General features: G+C 36.8%; 10 protein-coding genes and 1 non-coding gene across 11 annotated transcripts; 6 read left to right on the forward strand and 5 right to left on the reverse strand.

Annotated features, from left to right (window-relative positions):
* Positions 1–995: 995 nt before the first annotated feature.
* Positions 996–2207, forward strand: SWT1 (mRNA-processing endoribonuclease; the record flags this gene model as incomplete). Its single annotated transcript, XM_003687267.1, has 1 exon — positions 996–2207. The coding sequence occupies one exon, from the start codon at positions 996–998 to the stop codon at positions 2205–2207; it is 1212 nt and encodes a 403-aa protein (XP_003687315.1).
* Positions 2208–2376: 169 nt separating this feature from the next.
* On the reverse strand, positions 2377–4713 carry SEY1 (dynamin-like GTPase SEY1; the record flags this gene model as incomplete). The annotated part of the gene is made up of 1 exon (XM_003687268.1): positions 2377–4713. The coding sequence occupies one exon, from the start codon at positions 4711–4713 to the stop codon at positions 2377–2379; it is 2337 nt and encodes a 778-aa protein (XP_003687316.1).
* Positions 4714–5217: 504 nt separating this feature from the next.
* On the forward strand, positions 5218–6153 carry GET4 (the record flags this gene model as incomplete). The annotated part of the gene is made up of 1 exon (XM_003687269.1): positions 5218–6153. One exon carries the CDS (start codon positions 5218–5220, stop codon positions 6151–6153), a length of 936 nt encoding a protein of 311 aa, XP_003687317.1.
* Positions 6154–6264: 111 nt separating this feature from the next.
* Positions 6265–6804, reverse strand: DDP1 (polyphosphatase DDP1; the record flags this gene model as incomplete). The annotated part of the gene is made up of 1 exon (XM_003687270.1): positions 6265–6804. The coding sequence occupies one exon, from the start codon at positions 6802–6804 to the stop codon at positions 6265–6267; it is 540 nt and encodes a 179-aa protein (XP_003687318.1).
* A 673-nt stretch (positions 6805–7477) lies between these two features.
* On the forward strand, positions 7478–7549 carry TPHA0Jtrna2M. Its single transcript has one exon. It is a non-coding gene; the product is annotated as a tRNA-Met (tRNA).
* Positions 7550–7933: 384 nt separating this feature from the next.
* NIT3 (putative hydrolase) lies at positions 7934–8794 on the reverse strand (the record flags this gene model as incomplete). The annotated part of the gene is made up of 1 exon (XM_003687271.1): positions 7934–8794. One exon carries the CDS (start codon positions 8792–8794, stop codon positions 7934–7936), a length of 861 nt encoding a protein of 286 aa, XP_003687319.1.
* An 881-nt stretch (positions 8795–9675) lies between these two features.
* Positions 9676–10800, forward strand: KSS1 (mitogen-activated serine/threonine-protein kinase KSS1; the record flags this gene model as incomplete). Its single annotated transcript, XM_003687272.1, has 1 exon — positions 9676–10800. The coding sequence occupies one exon, from the start codon at positions 9676–9678 to the stop codon at positions 10798–10800; it is 1125 nt and encodes a 374-aa protein (XP_003687320.1).
* A 493-nt stretch (positions 10801–11293) lies between these two features.
* Positions 11294–13726, forward strand: LUG1 (Lug1p; the record flags this gene model as incomplete). The annotated part of the gene is made up of 1 exon (XM_003687273.1): positions 11294–13726. One exon carries the CDS (start codon positions 11294–11296, stop codon positions 13724–13726), a length of 2433 nt encoding a protein of 810 aa, XP_003687321.1.
* A 469-nt stretch (positions 13727–14195) lies between these two features.
* On the forward strand, positions 14196–15929 carry TPHA0J00650 (uncharacterized protein; the record flags this gene model as incomplete). The annotated part of the gene is made up of 1 exon (XM_003687274.1): positions 14196–15929. One exon carries the CDS (start codon positions 14196–14198, stop codon positions 15927–15929), a length of 1734 nt encoding a protein of 577 aa, XP_003687322.1.
* A 309-nt stretch (positions 15930–16238) lies between these two features.
* On the reverse strand, positions 16239–17237 carry TPHA0J00660 (transaldolase; the record flags this gene model as incomplete). Its single annotated transcript, XM_003687275.1, has 1 exon — positions 16239–17237. The coding sequence occupies one exon, from the start codon at positions 17235–17237 to the stop codon at positions 16239–16241; it is 999 nt and encodes a 332-aa protein (XP_003687323.1).
* Positions 17238–19100: 1863 nt separating this feature from the next.
* On the reverse strand, positions 19101–21083 carry RME1 (Rme1p; the record flags this gene model as incomplete). Its single annotated transcript, XM_003687276.1, has 1 exon — positions 19101–21083. The coding sequence occupies one exon, from the start codon at positions 21081–21083 to the stop codon at positions 19101–19103; it is 1983 nt and encodes a 660-aa protein (XP_003687324.1).
* Between the last annotated feature and the right edge of the window lie 986 nt (positions 21084–22069).

Here is a 22069-nt window from a genome sequence, read left to right on the forward strand (position 1 = left end):
AATAGAATCAGGAACTATGTCTACTATGAACACTTAAAACATCAGATGTACCAATCATGATATATTCTCGTCAGTATGATCTAACAGTTAGTTATGGATCCAATAGTGTAGATACGATACGGTTATAAAATATTACTTTCAAATCTCTGTTGACTTTTTTGACATATGATAGAAGTCATTTGTCTAGCGTTTTAATATATTTGGCAAGAATATAAGAATGATCGTTTATCTGTTAAATGGCACAATTGGGTTTAATTGAAATGAGCTTATCGTCGAAACCCCTCTTTGTTCATCAGCTAGTAGGCTTTTTGATCTCCTGTTTTTAGTTAATGTCTGTTGGACTATCTTTTAACCTTTTTGCTACTGCTATATCCTAATAAAAAAAAATCTTTATATACATATCTAAATAATCTAATACATCGTTTTGTCCTTAATATTATCAACTGTTGTCAAGATATGTATATAGTAAGCAAGCGTCACAAATTGATCCATTGGTTATTATTCTCTTTATCATATAACCATTGTTCTTAGACGGCTTGTCTTGGAAGTGAATTGGTTGATAATTCTAAAAACAGTCACAGTAATGAATTATTTAGTGTGGTGTAAGGATGAATATTTTATTTTAACATCCGTACATTTTCAAAACACGTGACGCTGACATAAATTTAAGGAAATCAGTAAGTCCAAATTTTTAAGGCTAAAATAAATATACATTAAATACACATCTTACTTTCTCAATTAGTTGAAAGTTATAAAAGAAACTGCATCAACTAGCAGATTGCGCTTATTGTTGAATTAATAAGACTTCAGAATCTTGCTGTTCAAGGTGAACTGATAAGGGAAATTTATGAATAGCATAGCCACAAAAACCTTCAGAATTAAGATCTGTGACGCTTCTAAGGTTACGGTATTTAAGGTAAAGTTAAAGTTAATAATGTTATACAATAAGAATTTTACTACGATATAGTGAAAATTTAATATTTAGAATAGTTAATATGGATATTGATGGTGATAATTACATGTTAGACGTTCAAAATGAAGGCCAGGTTCGTGATATAACTAATTACATCAGCTCTCAACGAGTGAACGAGAATTCGTTAATGAGCGTAGAAGAAATAGATTCAGCGATTCCTGTGATGGAATTGACTAGTACTCAAACTATTTTTGTTGTTGATACAAATTTTGTTATATCTCATTTGAATACATTAGAGAGACTTCGTCAATTATCCGAAAAATTATATCATAAAATAGTCATACCAAATACCGTATTTAAAGAGTTAGACGGATTAAAACAATCCGATCGGATGGCGAAATGGTCGCCAACAGATGGACAGGCACTTGAGAGTACAATTGGGGCGTTGGCAAGAAGGGCTAATGATTGGATATATAGGAATCTAACAAATCAAGGAACAGGTATAATGGGCCAGAAACTTCGTCAAAGGTTGGATCTCTTATGCATAAAAGATGATGCTATTTTGGATTGCTGCCTTTACTTCAAAGAGAAATTAAAATCTTTTGTTATTTTGCTGTCTAACGATAAGAATCTATGTTTGAAGGCTCTGGCTGAAGATATTTTAACGGTCTCATACGTTCCAACCATGACAGCCGAGTTAATTGCAACAAAAGCTTATGATGAAAATATTTTTAGATTTGGAATTCGAGGTAATTACCAAACTGAAATGAGTATCGACACAAACAATGAAACACATGACATAAATTTGAACACAAATGAGAAACCCAACTATACAACAGTCGATCGAATTGAAATCGATACCACAAATGACACTCCAGAAGTAAAAGATCTTGATATATCGGAAACTGCCCCATATCTATATAATGAAATTACCATTCACGTAATAGAAGGTATAAATGATGCAATGAAAGAAGAATATGGCGACGAACTAGAATTAATTGATTACAATAAAGAGAAGATTAAGAACTTAACTGATTGCTCAAAATGTTTGAGAAAATTTTGGTTGTCAGTGTTTTCAAGTTATTTTAGAGGTGCAAAATTATATCAGAATAGTTGGAAAGATCTTCCTAATGTTTTAACCGTAATACCTGAAACAATCAATGATTTAATCGTTTTCAACAATTTTTGGCAAGACATTATACGGCATCTATTGTCAAAGAAAGATAAAACGGAACAACTGCATTCAAAACAAATATTTAAAGATTGGAATAGTATTATTAAACACTCAAAATAATATATTCAAATTGCATAACTATTGGCCTTAGAACAAGAAGACTATTTAGTAACAGAAACATCATTTTTTAATATAGGTCGTAATATATTTTAAAATTAAATACATTGTAAATTATAATTATTTTATAGAAAGAATTATAAATTAAATAAATTCATCTACATAGCATTTCTCATTCAGAATGCTTAGCAGCAGATTGTTTTTTTGGATTTTTCTCATCGTCATCCAAAACAAATTCTCTTAGCTTTAACTTGACAGTGTCTGCGGCTTCACCAACTACTGTCTGAGCTACATTCATAACAGGATTCCATAGATCAAATTTATGTACAAAGTAGAATGACACGATGGCTAATAAACCTAATGTCAATGATAATGGATTACGCACGATGGCCATTAATTTGCCCCAACCAAGAACTAATAAAAGAACATACACCCATACTGGAATATGCGTCGTTGTTTGGATCATTGACCTCTTAGCATCTAATACAGCTATGTTAATCTGTCTTCTAATCTGTTTTTGGGCTTTTTCTTTGCTAGTATCATTCAAAATGTGTGCAAATTTGAAGGAATGATATTCAGCTAACTCATCTTCATCTAAGGTGCTTTCATCCTTTAATTCTACATCAGGAATGATTTCAACTTTGTCAGACGTAGACATTAAAGTCAACACATTGAAAATTTCCATTGCATGCTCCCTAGCCACTCTGAAGGCAGAGTCAATTTCTTCTTCGCTTTTCCAAAGTCTTGGAGAGTCGTCTTCGTCAAATCTAAATTTATTTTCAAATCTATCCCTTATAATATTAGCAATAGTATCTTCTTTTAGATAATTATGCACTGCATCATATAATGCATTCCATGCAGAAACACGAATTTCTTTGAAGATTTTATCATTATGTTCTTTAGTCAAACTTAATTTAAAGTCGTATTTTTCTACTTCGTCATCATCACCGTCTGATCTATATGATTTTAAAATGTCGTCAAATGTTGCGTTAAATTTCTCTAATATAATATCCCAAACGTTTGTTTCCGGATGAGATAGCAAAGCAATTGATTGGTCTTTTACTTTGTTAGATATGAGCTTATTGGATTTTTTAATTAAATCTTCAATAGCAATAGAACGCAAGTAAGCCGTTGTTTCATCAATAACTTCATCAAAATTTTTGTTCATTTCTTCAACTAATTTATCACTTAATAAGTCGCTTTTATTAAATTCCAATAAAACAGCAGTAAAAGTAGTTTGTGCATTCTCTACCTCAGAATCTAACCTTTTAATAAAAGAGTGTTCCTTTTTAGTATTTTCTGTGACATTTTGCTTCATCGAATCTATTAACTCATTTGTGAAGAAATTTAAGAAACTTCTAATGGGCTTCGAAAATCGTTCATCAATTTGTTGAACTAAATCCTCTCTTCTTTGTAAATAAACCTTCTTTGCATATTTTGATGCCTGTCCATCGTACATGTCCAGGCATTGACTTTTTAACTCTTGTAATGAACTAATTAAATAAGTTTTATCCTTTATATCAGCAGGAACTACATCATTGTAATTACTCTCTAATAATTTTAAGCTTTCAGTAGCAATGTCATCGGTTTTGAATCTTGCTACTAATATTTGTTGAGTTGGCAAATCTAAATCTTTATTATGTTCAATTAATTCCCAACAGTTATTGGCATATAGGGTCCAGCCATCCAAAGGTAAGTTATGATGATATTCTTTTTTGAAATAACAATCGTCTTCATGACCTTCAGTTTGAACGAAATGATCGCCTAATTTTCTCACATCTTCTTCGAATTTATCTTGTTGTAATAGTTTATGACTCAGACCAGCAAACTCTAAGTCAAAATAGTCACTAATTTTTGTGTCTTCACTACCAACAGGTTTGCTTAATGAGTTCCATAAATTCTCTAATTCTTGAGAGACAGTTTCCTTTAAACTAGAAATAGGAGTCACACCAACGTGGTCTCTAATGACAAACAACAGTAACACTTTATGATCATCTTTGTTTTTACCAAATAATGATAAGTTTACTTCAAAAACAGTCTTCAATAAACCCATGTTATTACCTTGGTATAAACCGATTTGTTGTTCCCACATGTTAACAATCAACACTTCCGATACAGCAATGGCAAATAGAGCTGCCTTACGTTCAAAATCTTGATCTTCACCTCTTTCTTGACCATCTGACCCCTCGATATCTAAAATGAATAGATCTTTAGAATTAGTCTCAGAAATTTCCTTGGTAGTACTGACCTGTTGAGTATGAGAAACCCATATACCTTTTGTCGTCTGTTGTCTCTTAACTTGAGCATCCATTGTATCAAACTTTGTATTAAATAAGATATTTAACAGTGTCGACTTACCACTTGATTGAGAACCAAAAACCGAAATGACATGGTAGTCCATCCCCACGTTACGATGATCAATACATTTATTGAAATATGAAATAGTACCTTCATTGAACTCTTTATCCTCATTAATTAGTTGAATAGCATCATTTTTAAGGCTGGTCATGTTGAAATAATACAAAGGCTTCTCTCACTAATAATTAATCAAGCAATCACCTATAATTTTTAAAAGCTAAATATTTTAGAAAACTTGTATTGATATTTCCAGTTACAAGTAAAATAAAACACTTTATAACAAAAAATGGACCTTCTCAAATTGATATCTGTTTCTTATTGCTATACGTATCAAGTTTTACTACTCTATAAAGATATAATGAATGGACACATTATCGTATATTCTCTTTAAATTACTTTGTGTTTTAAATGTATATTTTCACTTGTGTGTCCTATTTTTCAAAGCTCTAAGGAAAAACCTGTCTGTAAAAATTCAATAATTGAAGATATTCAACTAACTTATGTTATTCTCTTTATAAAGTTCTACAAGAGAATTGATAGTGAAATATATCTTAACGTTCTGCCCATTTGAGAGAGACGTGTGTGTTTGTGTTTTCTCCATTACTTAATTTTTGAAAGAGTTTCACTTTAAAAGAGGATAAGGTCATAATTAAAGATGTCATCAAACGCTAAGTTAACTAAAACATTACAAAGATTCGAAACTAGAATTGCAGCTGGAGATTATTATGAAGCTCATCAAACTCTTAGGACAATTGCAAACAGATTTGTGAGGGCAAAAGCTTACGGTGATGCTATTGATTTGATTACTGAAGGTGCTTTATCATTTTTAAAAGTTAAGCAAGGTGGTTCTGGTACTGATTTGATTTTTTACTTACTAGAAGTGTATGATGTTGCAGAAATTAAAGCTGATGATACTTCCGTCTCTAGATTAGTGCAGATATTGGTGAACGTTGATGTTTCCGAACCAAACATCAAAGATGTGATTGTCGGAATGAACAATTGGTCTGTCAAATTTGGAGATTGTAAATTTGGTGACCCATATCTGCATAGTGTCATGGGCAAGAAACTACTAGAAAGTGATCAATATGTATATGAAGCCGAGAGATATTTGTTACTTGGTACAGATGATTCATTACAAAAATATATTGAATTAATGTGGGATTGGTTATTACAAGAATATGAATCCAATGGATCAACAGGAAATCCAAACGTCAGTGCCTACTTTAGTAGACTAATATTAAACTATCTGTTCATTTCAAACATATCATTTGCTTATGAAGCCAAGGAGAAGTTCTTGACGTTTTATATCAACAAATTTTCTCCAAAGTACGAAAAAGTAGACAAAAATGGATTCATTATGTACCTTTTCGAAGACTATAAAGACTTGAACTTCTTACAATTATTACTTCTTGTCTGTCAAACTAAAAATAAAGAACTATTTTTAAGTTTAAAACGCTTCTATTCAGAAGAATCCAGCAAATATGCATCCGAGCTTGCATTTTTAGGTCAAGAGTACTTCAATATTGTTGCACCAAAACAATCAAACTTCTTACAAGATATGATGTCCGGTTTCTTAGGTGGTAGTTTATAGTTGAATAGCCCATAGATTTATAGTATAATTTTTGTTATTTACATACAATATAGACAAAAACTTTGATAATTTCCCCCATTAATTAATAATAAATAAACACCAACTAGCCGTTCAGCCTCTTAAAATACTTGAACGTTCTAAAGCTGCAACTAGCTCTGCTCTTTTTGCCTTTATCAGATTAGACTTTGCTTCCTCATAGTTAAAGAAGCTTCGTTTTCTTTTCGACGCTTCAGGGTACTTGTCTGCTAATTCACGTATTTCCATCTCATAGAAATGGAACTCCGATCTTGGAGGATGTCTATTTATCTCTGCATCAGATTTAGCGTTCTCAAATGCCGCTATATCTTGATTCCATTCCTTTGGGGGTCTCATATCCTCCACAACGCCCAGTCCCTTGATAATTTCACCGAGACATCCAGCTTCTTCCCATGTCTCACGTTGAGCAGCTACCTCAGGTGAACTTTCATCTTTCTCGACACCTCCCTTGGGAAGAATCCATTTGTTTTTATCAGCAGACGAAGAAATCATCAAAACTTGTGTCTTATCCTTTGTCAAGCAGACACACCCTGCAACTATTCTAGCACCCGTCGACGGGGAGTATACCTGGTTGGCTCTCCCGACTCTTGCAGTATCCACAGCCGAAAATTTCATTCGTTTTCACCTCTCAATGGTCCTTAACGTTTTATCAATCTGTAGGCAACAGCTTATCTTTGAGAGATTCGGAGTTTTGTAGAAACAAAGCTATAGTGTAAAACCCAGAATATAACTTAAAGGTCTGTGACTCAATTCTTCACAACAAGATAGACATCTGGTGTGCGAACTAGATGCTCCGTAGATGAGACAAGCAGCATCGCAATGAGGTTACATCAACTCTTATGGAAAGATCATCCAATTATAGTCCAAACCTTTTGAATCTTCCATTGATTTGATGCTCTTGTCACGTGCTGGGAGCAAGTCGTAAGACTCTAATGCTCTGGACAGTCTTACTACGATAGGAAACGTAACTGAAGGGCGGAGAGACTGCAAGAAATGGTGATACGTTTCAGTGAAATCCTATCCAGTACTTGAGATTTTCAGTCAACGTTCGGCAGCTTTTAAGTTATATACGCTACAGCACTAAAATATATCTTAATCGTCACTCAGTCTGTGATGCCTGGTCCGAATTAACACGTTTTCTGATGTACCCAATTGTGAATATGTTGTAATTCCTGCAGTTCATATATTTACTTCTCTGTGTGATGTAAGATATCGATTAATCTGATGACGATGAGTTGAGTTGGTTGTGTCCGTTGTGCTTACTTGGGCATTGAATCACAAATTAGCAAGCGCCGTGGCGCAGTGGAAGCGCGCAGGGCTCATAACCCTGATGTCCTCGGATCGAAACCGAGCGGCGCTAATTTTCTTTTTTGAGTTCCAAGACACTGGTTCAAAGGTCACAAGCTGGACAACTATATTTAGGTAACCGATAATGAATAGATTACCACTCTTCTACTTCTGAGGCTAGCATCCCCATCTGCCCTGCCTTCTGTATTTTTTGTTTTATTTTTAAATGGCTTCTTTGTAGGGATCAGAACGCCATGAAGTGGTCTCATCTTCACTGTGCCAATTAATGCTGACATTTCCATCAGATGCTTCTCTAAATGAAGGATATTGATTCAACAAAGAATCACTGGCGATGATTATTAGCATATTTATTAAAAACTATATTCGGTAGTTCATAAGAAAAGTTTTGGTATATGTCAAGATGATATAATTTATTCACTAAGGTAAATATACCGACTTATTTACTGATATCCGAGTAAATATCGAACCGTCTCTGCTTAGTGACGGGAACAGCTTCTCTGAATGCAGCAATGTCTTCAGGGTCCAATTCAGCATAGATGATTTCTTCCCCTTCTCCAGCTTCTGCAATGATGTCACCACGAGGGTTCACCACTAGTGAGTGGCCATATGCTTTATAAGCACTCTCCATGTTCCTTGCTGGCGAACATAAAATGACGTACAGTTGGTTGTCGATGGCTCTCGATCTAGCTAACAGATGCCAATGCATAGGACCTGTGACCGTGTTGAAAGCGCTTGGATAAATCATGGCAAATGCATCTTTGCGGGCACTGATCATTGCTAATTCCGGAAATCTCATGTCATAGCAAATCCCAACACCGATCTTACCATATTTTGTATCCACTGTAGTAGATTTTTCTCCGCCACTTAAAGTTGCACTCTCCTGAAATGTGATTCCATTTGGAATAGCAACGTCGAATAAATGGGCTTTTCTATGGGTATCAATCAGTTTGCCGGCCTCGTCGAACACAAGAGCAGTATTATAGATCTTATCAGTCTGCGGGTCAAGTTCAGGGATAGAACCACCCACCAAATATATCTTGAATCTTCTTGCAAGTTCCGATAATACTTTCACAGAGGTCGACTCACTCGAAAGTATTTCCGAATACTCTCTAAACTTATCAACTGCATACGGAGAGTTGAAACATTCAGGCAACACAACCAACTTAGTATCTGGCTGTTCGAGCAAAGCCTTCTCTACAAACGTCTTGGCCCTATCCAAATTAGCCAACTTATCTGCACTCGAGCCAGCCAGCTGGATCAATGCAACTTTAATCTTTTGCTTTAGAATTTGTGACATTGTACGTATAGTTGCACAAGATATTCTTCTACTCCCTGTGCATGGGCTTGACAACACATCATATTCTTCAAGAGACAACTATCTAGCATCGATTTATTTATAAGTAAGTTATAAGTTGCAGCATTACATTCGTGACTCGTGTATGCGCATTGAAATTTTTACAACCATTGCTTAAAGACAAGTTATTTCAAGATACTCTCATGCACACACACATCCATATACATATATACCAAGTCTACAAATATTTGATCTGGAGGATACATACACAAGAACAGTCCTCTGGCTAGTAAGATCTCAGCAACGTTTGACCAAAGCACCAGATCTGGAACGTTCATCAACTTATATATCTCAGAATATAACGTACTCTTGGCTTGAATCTCAGAGCAGTGCATGGCCACTGACGAGTTGCCACTTCTTAACGTGAGTGAAACATTTGCAAACATGTTTTGAAACATTCTCACCTATCAATGCCAACAACCTTCAATAACGTCTCTCGTGTTAGTTTGATGGTTCGTAACGTGAAGGAAGAAGTTGACTATTACACTTCGAACGCGAGCCCGTCTGGATGAACAGGCTGGCCATCGCCAGACCCAGAAACAGAGACTTTCGAGAAAGGCAAGGTCAACGGTAGGTTGGCAGCTTCTATGCTTACCGTAGGAGGCTGAACAAGTGGTTCTGTTTTGAAGCATAGATCTTATATGTACGAGAAAGTTATTCAGATTCGTTTGGCCTTCAGATCATCGAGATCACATCAAAAACTCTTGTGATAAAAATAGAGATCACACACACATATATATAAGTATACTGTGTCTTTGCTAGGGATTGCTGGATTAATATAACATATCGGTAAAGAGATTATATGAGTAGGTGCCTCAGATAACATGTCCCGTACTATTACTTTTGATATTCCTACTTATTACCAGTTGGTAGATCTTATTGGTGAAGGTGCATACGGGATTGTATGCTCTGCTGTCCATAAGCCTTCTAAGACCAAAGTGGCAATCAAGAAAATACAGCCGTTCAGTAAGAAACTGTTCATTACCAGGACGTTACGTGAATTGAAGTTAATGAGATATTTCAATAACCATGAAAATATTATTAGCGTCTTAGATAAAGTTAAACCAGTGAGTTTTGATAAATTGAATGCAGTTTATATTGTGCAAGAGTTAATGGAAACTGATTTACATAAAGTTGTAACGAATAACAATCTGAAAAATACTTCATTAAGTGATGATCATATCCAGTATTTCATATATCAGATATTACGTGCTTTAAAATCTATTCATAGTGCACAGGTAATACACAGAGATTTGAAACCTTCAAATATACTATTAAACTCCAATTGTGATTTGAAAATTTGTGATTTTGGATTATCTAGGTGTTTGGCAAGTAGTAACAATTCAAAAGCAACCTTAGTTGGGTTCATGACAGAATATGTAGCAACAAGATGGTATCGTGCTCCAGAAATCATGCTAACTTTCCAAGAATATACCACTGCAATGGATATATGGTCATGTGGTTGTATACTAGCAGAAATGGTTTCGGGGAAGCCTTTGTTTCCCGGAAGAGACTACCATCATCAACTTTGGTTGATATTGGATGTCCTAGGGACACAATCATATGAAGATTTTGTACAGATAAAATCAAAACGGGCGAAAGAATATATATCAAGCTTACCATATAGCAACAAAATGTCATGGGATAAAATTTTGGGGAAAGATATGGATTCATTAAATCCACAAATGTTAGATCTTCTGGATAAGATGTTAACGTTCAACCCAAACAAAAGAATATCTGCAGAGGAAGCATTAGAACATCCATATATGGCAACTTACCATGATCCAAATGATGAACCAACATACGAACCATTGAATCAAGAGAATGATTCGTTTTGGAAATTGGACAATGACATGAAAAATGTATCTTATGAAGATGAAAATGAAGAGTTATCAATGGAATCATTGAAACAAATGCTATATGCAGAACTTCTCACTCCACTAGATTGAATTTAAATCCATTGATAGCGAGAAACTCACTGTGGTAGCATGCAAAATACTTATCTTATAAAATGTTTCTATATACATTTATGTATTTTGGTACATTATTGTAACTCATACTTATAAATTGAATAGCATTTCTCAAAGCAAATACATCTTATTTACTTCGTACTAAAGTGAGTAATACAACGTCAACTCTTTGTTATCGAAACTGTAAATCTTATTCCAATACTTTAAACCTAATTGTATCTAATATCAACTTTATTTATATATGCGCTAAGTTTAAAACCAGGGAACTTCTACTTTTATTAAACTATCAACAACATTTTATAACTTTAAAAGGGACCGTGTTAATATTTAAAGACACAAAATGGATACCTAACGTTGATACTACCTTTTATCAAGATAAGGATAAGTAGTATTGTTGTTCAACCTTTTTGGAGGTACTAAACCTAAGTGTAAAAGGTCATTTTGAGAGAGAATCAGTAGATCAAAGTGAGAAATGACGACTATTCCCCCAGAGATTATATATCAAATATTGACCTATCAGTTTAGGGACTACATGAATAATGACCATCCAAATAGTCCTGAGAAGTTCAATGAGAACTTGAGGATGTTTTTGAGGAGCAATCTAACGGTTAATAAATATTTTTATCATATCTGCAAGATCTTAATCTATCGTTATTGTAATTTTACCACTGCAAAACGATTCAATAGCATTTTAAATACTTTTAAACAAAATGAACTGATAAGGAATATTATAGAAGTAGCAGATTTTCAAGAATTGACATCTATTGGATTAGGTCGTACTGGTGAAATGAACAAATTGATTAAGAATCTAACGAATGAAACTTTATTTGAATTTTTGGATTTGACTAAATCTACTTTAAGGGAATTTTTGGCATGTGAGCATATACAAGGAGATTTAGATTGTAATATTATTTACATGTTGTTGAAACCTGGAACAGTTTTGAGTGTACTTGACTTCTGTGGATGTTCAGGTGCTGCATTCACAGAAGCTTTTATCAAAGGCTTAGATAAATTATACGAAGATAAGAAAGGAATAGATAATGCAGAGCCAATTGAGACTAATTATCAATTATCTTGCTTAGGTTTAAATGATTGTACAGATTTACCACCTATTGTCATATCAAGAACGATTAGATTATTTCCAGAACTTCAAAAACTTGATTTATCCCATACATCCATAAGTGATGATACTATAAGAAACTTTCCTCATTTTAGGAATTTGACCCATTTATCTTTTGCAATGTGTTCAAAAGTTAGTACCAGAGTACTATTGGAGTTTTTTGCTCACCACCCTGCAGTTTCTGATGAAAATAATCTGAGTACACTGGAGTGGTTAAATGTAAGAGTTTCTCCTCATGCATCATCTTGGACAGAAGTGCATACTATGTTTTTGTTAAAGAAACTATGCAGATTTGGACATAATAAAACTTTGCAATATTTAAATATTGGAGGATTCCCAATCCATGAATCTGATAACATGGAAATTATTAAAACAAGATATTATTATAAATGCCAAGACACACTACGATTTATCAAGTGGAATTTCCTGAAGCTAAGGAGCTTAAGCTTAAAAGATAATAATATTCCAATAGAAACATTATGTAAATTTTTGTCTATTGAATCAATGAAGGAAGATGACTTAATTACTGAATATGAAATGGGAGGGCTTACGATGAATAATAAAATATCAAAAGAGTCAAAAACATTTTTTTCTCAGAAGCTAAAATATTTGAACATATCAAACAACTCATTTATTAACAAATGGACCATTCAAAATTCTAATTTATTTACCAGTTCTCCATATTTACAAGCATTAGAGGTTTCATTTGAGGCATGGCGTGTTGTAGAAAGTTTGAATGAAAAACATGAATTAACTGCATATATATATGCTAATCCAGATTCGAATATTAAAGACATTGCTGCAGTGAAAGAAGTCAAATGGAAATGTTATTTAGATTCATCATATGGTAGAAGATATTGGTTATATAAAGCAGATCCATATTTAAATCGTGGGGATCTGGATTCAGTTAGTAATATAATACGATATGATCAGCAAGGGAATAAAATAGTGGATATTGTTAAACAGCCCGATTTTCTTAAATATGCCCAGGCCAAAATAATGTTAGGTTGTGGATTAGCACCTCTGAGCGGAGTAAGAAGAAGAAAATGTTACAGAGATTCCAAACCACCAATTTCACATTTTCTGTCGAGAAACGGTGGCATATCTTTTGGTCAAAGGGCAGAACCCATCAGAACACCAAGATTACCTCCAGGTGGCTGGAGAATGGTTGGAAATGATGGCCGTCATACTGAACTAGCAAACATCGGAGAACGTCAGGAAAGAACCATACGCACAATAGGCGAAATTACTCCAAGTACTAATCACCACCCAAGAGAAGAACCATTAATTCCACGACCAGGTCTACTGAGAACAGCGAATACAGCTGGTTTGTATTGGGATAGATCTATGCAAGACATCCATGCATTGAGCATAGATCCCGGTGTCCAGGAAATTGAGATGGGAAATTCCAGTGAACTGACTGTAGGAGACATGTTGCATTCGAATTTAGCTGACGAAATTGAAGAAAATGATGAAGACTATTTACTGGACCCAAGTTTACAAAGACGTAGATCTCACTTACATTTGATGAGGTCTTATTTCTCTCACAGCAACCTTGATCTAAGCGGAACTGGAAACCTAGAAACACAACAACTGCATAAAAAACAATTGAAACCAAGAAATGCAAAAAACCTCAATTATGACCATCCAGATAGTTACGTGTATGATAAAGAAGATTCTGAAATTACAAAAAGATACAGGATGCATTTCGAACAAGTCAACGAATATCAGGTGTTCGGTTCGATCGAACGTGGTATGTACAGATATTATAGTCTGAAAACATAAATAAATCACAGGGAAAATAAAATAGATTGAGTAGATCAAGGGACATGTACATCAGCAAACCCAATCCTGTACCACTTCCTTCCCATCATTCCCAATCTTCAATGCTCAACGTTCTTTAAATGAAACAATAGAGGCAAGAATGGTTGCTTTCATTATTCGCGTTCGTTTTAAGATTCTGCATCGCGGGAATCTCTAAAATGTAAACAATAACAAAATATAGCAACAGGAACAACGATTTGTTAAGATCGAAGCCAATGATCTGGAGGGTTTTATATTATATAATAACGATGGTTTTTAGAATTTATGATTGTATAGTTTTAAAATATAGCAATGAATTTATTTAACTCAAGAAGAAAGGTTCTTGATTGCTTACTGCTGAACCGTTTGATCATCATATATTTTGCTAATTTGGTGTACCTTTGAAAAGAGCAAAGAAAAACATCAGTGAAGAAGTATAGTGGTCAATAGGATGTCTGATGAGTCAAATGATTCGAATGACCATTCAGGGAGTACATCCGAGTACTTTCCAGATTACACTAAAGATAAATATAAAAGCCGGGACTCTTTTTTACTCGAGAATATAACTGGAGATAATGATTATCCTATCGAGGAATCTGCAAATAGACCTTATTCAGGTGTAGGAGCTGAATCAGCATTTACTACTTACCTGCAAGATAAGCGATACTCTGATATTTTGAGCTCTTATTCAGAGGGCGATATGGAAGCCAGCATGGGGAAACTCGGTGATCTGAGGAGCAAACCATCAATAATCCATAATTCAAATAATGATTCTGGATCAGGACCACGTTCTATTTATTTTTCAGCATCTTCTGATAATAACAGTAAATCTCATAATGTAAGTAGTGATTCTAGTATAGATATAACTACTAGAGCTAAGAAGACATCATGGGGGAGAAGTAGTACCGGTACGGTATCAACATCTATGTTATTGAATTTTGAAAAGAGTGACAGTACAGCAGATCGTAGTAGTAGTCAAAATAATTCTAGTGGTACTCCTGCTTCTCCGAATTCATATAAGAGGACATCATCGTTTTACCCACCTGTTACTGAAGAAAACAGTACATATAATTCTAAAAGAATGGTGAAATACATATATGATAAGAGTCGCAATTCTGTTAACAGCAGATCCAATGCTTCAGTAAACACAGGTACCTTATTTGTAGGTAATAGGGATAATCACAATCCTGATATAGAGGATGCGGTAAAACAGTTACAATCTGAGATGGGTGTTGAGAATCCTACTCCTAATCCATTTGTAAATAATCCATTTTCGCCAACTGAATATAAAATCAAAAAGAGAGTTTCTATAACCGGAACTGATTCAGCGAATTCATCTATAAGATCACAGAGATTACGACATGGGAAGTCACTAATAGGTGATCGTTTAATATCAGATGGATGTATCGAATCTGTAAATGTACAACCTAGTGCAACGATACCTGCCTTAAGATCATTTAGTGTTTCCAATGCCTATAATGCCACACCACCAATAAAATTTTCTAACTCTCAAACTGAATTATTATCAGACTCTAATGACATAAATACAAAACAACTACAATCACGACTCCAAAGGACGAAAAAAGAGAATACAACTCAAGAAACGAATACCAATGTTCTTCCGGTAAACGAGAGTTTCACTAATAGACAATCTAAGATAAATGTAAATTCAACTACAAATAAAGATATTCCTCATAAACCAGAAACTGCATTTGTGGGATACAACGTAGAACAGTTCAGTGACAATCAAATTGATACGTTAGTGAGCAATATGAATAACTTCAGGAATATGCGGTTTGATAGACATGATAAATACAAAGGTGAAGAATTTGGAATACCTGATCAGCGAATCAGTAGTAGTTCCATCTCTTCATTTGATTCTGAAAACGCCGGATTTCGAGATATATACAGCATCGGTAGATTATTTCTTTTATTGCTTATCTGCATTGTACTTCCTCCTTTATTCTTTATGATATATGTTGGTAAAAGAGCCGGTGTCTCTGACTATAGGTTAATGAGATTGATTATGAATTCTAAACATAGAATAGGTTTATTGAAGGGGTACGTCTGGGACATCGACGTCGCATGGATAAGGACTACAAGTCTCGTGTTAGGAATAATTGAAATTTGTATTGTCTTCGCGATGATAGGTGTTGGGTTTGGGGTGGGAACTAGGAATGAATGAGCAGAAAATCAATTGCATTGTTTAAGATATATAAAAAAAATACATAGACATTTTACATAACGGTATTAATAATACACGCCACTGCATATTTTCCAAATAAATGTTGATGTTGAAGAGTCGCCAAAAGCTTAAAAACAAACAAAAAGAAGAATAAAAAAGAATAGAGTATAATTTAGTCTTACAAGCAATCAATGCTTAACGTACATTTATTCGTAACAGCAAAATCTAACATGATGTAGATTGGGCATTATATTAGTTTATATATTTGAAGAAATAATTTTATAAAGGAGACCTCATTTCTAAAATCATTTAAGCAGTAATTTTCTTTTCGATCATACCGAATAAGGTGACGATATCAGCAGAGAACTTTCTGATACCTTCAGCTAATTTGTCATTAGACATAGCATCTTCGTTGAAAGCGAATCTGAAAGCGGATTCATCGTTAATGAAAGAGACCTTTTCGATGTCCATCTTCTTAGCGGCTTCAGCGTCTAAGACTTTGTCGATAGTTTCGGTACTGTTTAATAATTGTTCTAACAAGGATGGGGAAATGGTCAAGTAGTCGACGCCAGCTAAACCTTTAATTTCACCGATGTTTCTGAAAGAAGCACCCATGACAATGGTCTTGTAGTCGTACTTCTTGTAGTAGTTGTAAATGCTCTTAACGGAGATGACACCTGGATCTTCAGCTGGGATATCATATGTCTTACCAGTTTGAGCCTTGTGCCAGTCCATAATTCTACCGACGAATGGAGAGATTAAAGTGACCTTGGCCTCAGCACAAGCGACGGCTTGTGGGAAACTGAATAATAAAGTTAAGTTACAGTGGATACCGTGTTCAGCTTCTAAGATCTTAGCAGCGTGAATACCTTCCCAAGTCGAAGCAATCTTAATCAAGACTCTTTCTTTGGCAATACCAACACTCTTGTATAACTCGATGATTTGTAAAGCCTTCTTGACCGTAGCGTCAGTGTCAAAAGATAATCTGGCATCGACTTCGGTGGAGACTCTGCCTGGAACGATCTTTAAAATTTCTTTACCGAATTCGACTAATAATCTGTCGACAGCAGCTTCAGTCTTTTCAGCAACGGTCTTACCATTGGCTTTACCGTAGGCGACGGCGACATCGATTAATTTAGCGTATTCGGCCTTCTTGGAGGCAGCCAAGATCAAAGAAGGGTTGGTGGTCGAGTCTTGTGGAGTGAATTTAGCAATGGATTCGAAATCACCAGTGTCAGCAACGACGGTAGTCATTTGCTTCAATTGATCTAGGGAAGAGATCTTTTGTTTCTTTTGAACTGGAGCCATTGTATATCGCGCGTGTGTGTATGTAGTAGGATTTTTGTAGAAACGGGGTTTTACGGTTGTTAGTATTAGTTATCCTTCCTGAAGAATATAGAAACAATCGTTATGGTTTTTTTACTTTAGTTGTTAAGTGAAATTGGCAAAGAAGAAGATAATTGAATTATGTTAATAAGGGTACATTAGGAAAATAATAAATAATGGGTAATGTCAGTTTCTTATATAGTTATAATTTTTATAAATAATTTTGCAAAGGTGGGCCACAGAGATTGTTTGTTGGAATGGAATCGGTTGATTGAGAATATAAGAATAATAGCAATTCACACTGCAACAATGAGCATATAGGAGAAGGAGAGAGAGTTTTACGGGAAGGGAAGGGGGGCGACAAAAGTAAACCAAATCAAGTGTTCATCTAGGCCGGCGACATGTTGTATATTGACGGATGATTCGAGTCAGTTCTATTCGATTGGAATCGGATCGATTCCCTTCGTGACATGAAAGCTGTGCAAAGGTAAAGCCGAGTGGGACTAAACGGTTTAAAAGTTGATAAACGATAAAATCGTCTTGTAGTTGAAAATTAGAAAGGCTTGACAGTTGAGGAAGACGGTTTTATAGAGTAAGAGGAGGAAGATATCTTGTGAGAAGGGTAGCGCGTGTGCCGAAGAAAAAGAAGCGTGTTTTCTAGAAGCGCTGAGAGTGCAATCGTCAACCCATCCAGGATTACAAATATGGCCAAAGCGGTGTGAGTGGCAAAAGTATCAGCTTCGCTGATACTTTTGCTTCGTAACTAAACACCACTTCACTGCCGCTGCCACTGCCACTGGTTGGCGCGCTATATAGCGCGCTTATGGCTTACTCTTGTGAGAAGAACCGACGAGGACGTCGACGGTGCCAAACAGACAGGAAGCAGCGGGCAGAGGCCTCTCTTGGAGCTGGTGCAACCAGAAATTCAAATTTAAATGTGAGTTCACACTGTAAGGCTGTCTAGAGTCTCGCCCAAGTGTGCATGCAGCTCGCACTGCTTACAGTGTCTATAAGGAATGGGTGCTTTGCTAAAGCACGTAGGCAAAAGAGAAACGTGATTGGCTGAATGAGAAATTTTATTTCATGAGAAATATTCTCTCGGGCTCGTCTCAGTAGCGTGAGAGCGGTGGTTCGCGGTCTTTTTTTTGTTGTTTTCAGCGGCGAGAGAGGGAGAAGGAGAGAGGGATGGGAAAGAAGAGGCAGGAAATTGTGGCGCTGATGGTATTCTTGGTACCTCTTGGTCTCGATCGAAAGACACAGACGTGTTCATCGGTTGTGGAATGAGTCTGTTTTGCGTAATTTAATTTCGGTTTACGGTGTTTGTGACGTCGTGGCGTTTCTGGCGCTTGCGTATCACCATGGCCAACATCTTAGGATGGGAATGAGGAGGGGCTGCCTCTGCAGAGACTGATGTATGAGCTGAACTGGTCACGTGGGGTGCATAAAATGTACAAGGCGGGGTAATTTCATGATGACTTTTAAGGTGCACGTAGTTCGGTTTTCTTCATCTGGCTCCGCGGCTAACCGTTCATTGGTCTCTGGGCCTATGTCTCCGCATTGTACTTGAATGGATGATACAGCACCGGTACTTATTTGCTCTTTGCCTAATGGCATGAGCGTCTAAACAAGACCTTATTTTATTGATCACTATACTCAATGAATGCAACATACCGCATTTCTTATATGTAATATGCGGGTATATATACTTGTGTGTGTGTGTTAAATAGTCCTATTGTTATACATGCTATATTTAATTAGATATGAGAGGCGGGTTAACTAAGTCCCATGCCTCGAATTGTCCTTTGTGTGTGTCGGTTTGTGCATTTACTGTTACAATCGTCTGTTCTATTTCTTTTTGGAACTACGTCTTCTAAAGTTTTTGAGCTTGTTCTTAATGTATGTCCGCATCTCATCTTCGTCATCGAAACTAGGGCATGTCTCCAGGACCTGCGCTAGTCGTTTGTTGAACCGCGAGTTCGCCTCCTTGTGCACAATGCTGAAGTGGCGGTTGTACGAGTCCTTCCGGATGAAGGTCTTGTCGCAGTACTGGTGCGGACAGTCCAGGATCGGGTACATCTCGTCGTTCAGGTTCAGTTCTTTCTTCAGCGTGTCGGACAGCTCGTCTTTGTGCTGGATGGCACAATGCCGGCGCAGGTCCGACCGCCGCGGAAGGCCGAGGATCTTCCAGGGACACAGCTCGAATGGGCACTTGTACTCGCGGCGGATGCCAAAACTGTCCATGTGCTTGGCGTACTCGAAGATACTGGCAAACGTCTCGGGGCAGTGTGTGCACTTGTAGTACCCACGCTTGTGCTTCTTCGAGATGGTGCTCATCAGTTTGCTGTCCATGTACAGCTGTTGCTCCAAGGGGAGCTGTTGCAGCTGCTGTTGTGATCCGGCAGCCGCGATGCCACCGTTGTTGCTGGCGCTGTCGTTAGTGTTGAAGGGGAGCTTGCCCAGAGAGGAATCAAGGATGTTCACTACTTTGGATCTGCCGTTCGCTGATGGCGGCAAGCTGCCGAGACTGCCGGTAGAAAGGCCCGACGTGACCGGCAGAATCGGCGTCAGACTGCTGCCGTTCATGAACGTGCTGTCGGTATTTGCCATCGCGGGGCTGCTGTAGTTCTGTCCAGCCTGCGTCGGATACCCGTTGGATATCAGGTTCGTGCGCGACCCTCCACCAACTGGCGTCCGGCTGCCGGTTTGGCCTTGCGCTTGGGTCTGGCCTTGGCTCTGGTTCTGCAACATCGCATGATACCCAATAAGCGAGTTGTCCAGAAGGAGTGGCTTGATCAGGCTGTTTCCGCTGTTGGCAAGCGCGCTGTTCTTGTACAGTTTGTTCCCGTACTGTTGGTTGAAGCCCGAGATCTGCGTGTCGGCGACGCTGGCGGCGTGTTCGAGATTGGCAATAAAATTGGGCGTCGTGCTCTGGTTTACACCGAGAGCAGCTTCTATGTTGGCTGTCTGGCCTATGGGCCTGTCCTTGTTGGCACTGGTTGGTCTGGCGGTGGCCGGGTTCGAGGTCGGGTTCGAGGTTGAATAGAAGCTGGCATGCGAGGCCAGGTTTGGGGGAGTGCCCGGGTTCACCGGCGAGTCCGTGGCCAGGTTGAATGGCGCGTAGTTTAGAGAGTTGCTGTAGTTGGAGCCGAAGTTCTGCGGCATGTAGAACGATGAGGACGAAACTGGCGTGTTGTTGCCTGTCTGGGGCCTCGAGGTGGGGTACGGCAACGCTGTCATCGGCGTAGGGAAAAGAGTAGACAGTTTTTTTATTGGTTGACCCTGCGAAGGGAATTTAGACGGCTTCGACCAGTCAGAGTCCTTGGGAGTAAAATTGGTGTTCTGCACTTTGGCATTATCGTCTGGTCTGGGGATCTCCTGGCTGATAATTGTGTCAATGTCGAATGACAACTCTCTGGGTATTTCTTTATTCAGAGTCCAGTCTGGAGACAGCATCTTGTTTGGTTGTTCACTTGTGCCGTTGACCTTATTGACAATGTTTGTGAAGTATGAACTGTAACTATTATGCGGTAATGGATAATTTGGTAGCTTACTGGCAGGGTTGTTGTCAAAATTATTCAATGCAGGCTTGTCTCTGTTGTTGTCCAATATCGATCTTGCTTTGTAATCTGACAATGATCCCAAGGTGTTACTCGAAGGTTTAGACACCGCATAGTTACCCTTAGCGCCTTTGTTCTGTGAATAAGGTGGATTCGATGGACCAAATTTTGTATCAAGCTGACTCCCGCTAGAAAAGGCTTCGTCTCTATTATCGCCCGGCTCAAGAAGAGTGTTTAATGATGCATTGGATACTACTGATTTCTTGGACATCGTACGTGTTTTGTTTGTATTCAGATAAACCCGTTGTTTGATATTAAATAGTTTCCCTTAGATGGAAATGCCGGTATTAAAGCAAAAAATGTTTTTATTGTGATTATAATTCAGATCGACGTCCTTGTTGTTCTTGTTATGTTTCTACTATTGTTTTCGTTCTCGTATGTATTTCAATGAAATAGCCAAATTATTAGTAACTGGGATGGAATTTCTGTAGAATACACATGTGTGTTTTAGAATTATATTTATTATTAACTTTTAATAAGAATAAATGAACAATAACACAATATTCCTAATGTCTCATAATATGTTTAAATTTAAACCTTTATATTTGTATGGATGACTAGATACGTATATATATAAGTTTACTATTTAACTTCACATAATTCAATGATTAATTAAATGTAAGGTATATTGATTAACTCTAATAAGGAAAATCTAAATGTTTCGAATTCAAATTAAAAGCAACAGTGTAATTTAATTTCATTAAATTAAGTATTCATAGCTAAAATGATTAAAATGAATTTGATTTATAACATTTCTCGAGTACCAATGAGTTGATGTAATTGATTACATTATGTTCTATGGACGTAAAAATAAAAAAGCGCCATTATCACTCCAGAGTAAATAGCAAGAACAAAGAAATGTAAGGGTTTTCTGACCATGAACGATAATGGTTCCAATATGCGACATTCTTTGCCGGATTGATAAATGCTCGAGGATATATAAATGCACAAAAAGAAGGAACCGCCACCAGTATCCATAGCGTGTTAGACCTGGTTGTAGCTGCGAAACGATTAAACTTCGGCAAAAATAACGAAAACGGAAGCATTAGAGGGGGGGGCAGAGCAAAAAATAAGAAAAGAAAGAAATGTGAAGAAACAGCTAGGATGCTACTGAGAATGAATGGGAAGAAGATACAACTAAGGAGACAGAGAGAAACGCTAATGGGAGATGTCCAGACAAGAACAGAGTGACTTACA

Source organism: Tetrapisispora phaffii, chromosome 10 (assembly GCF_000236905.1).
Source record: "Tetrapisispora phaffii CBS 4417 chromosome 10, complete genome".
Lineage (NCBI taxonomy): Eukaryota > Fungi > Ascomycota > Saccharomycetes > Saccharomycetales > Saccharomycetaceae > Tetrapisispora > Tetrapisispora phaffii.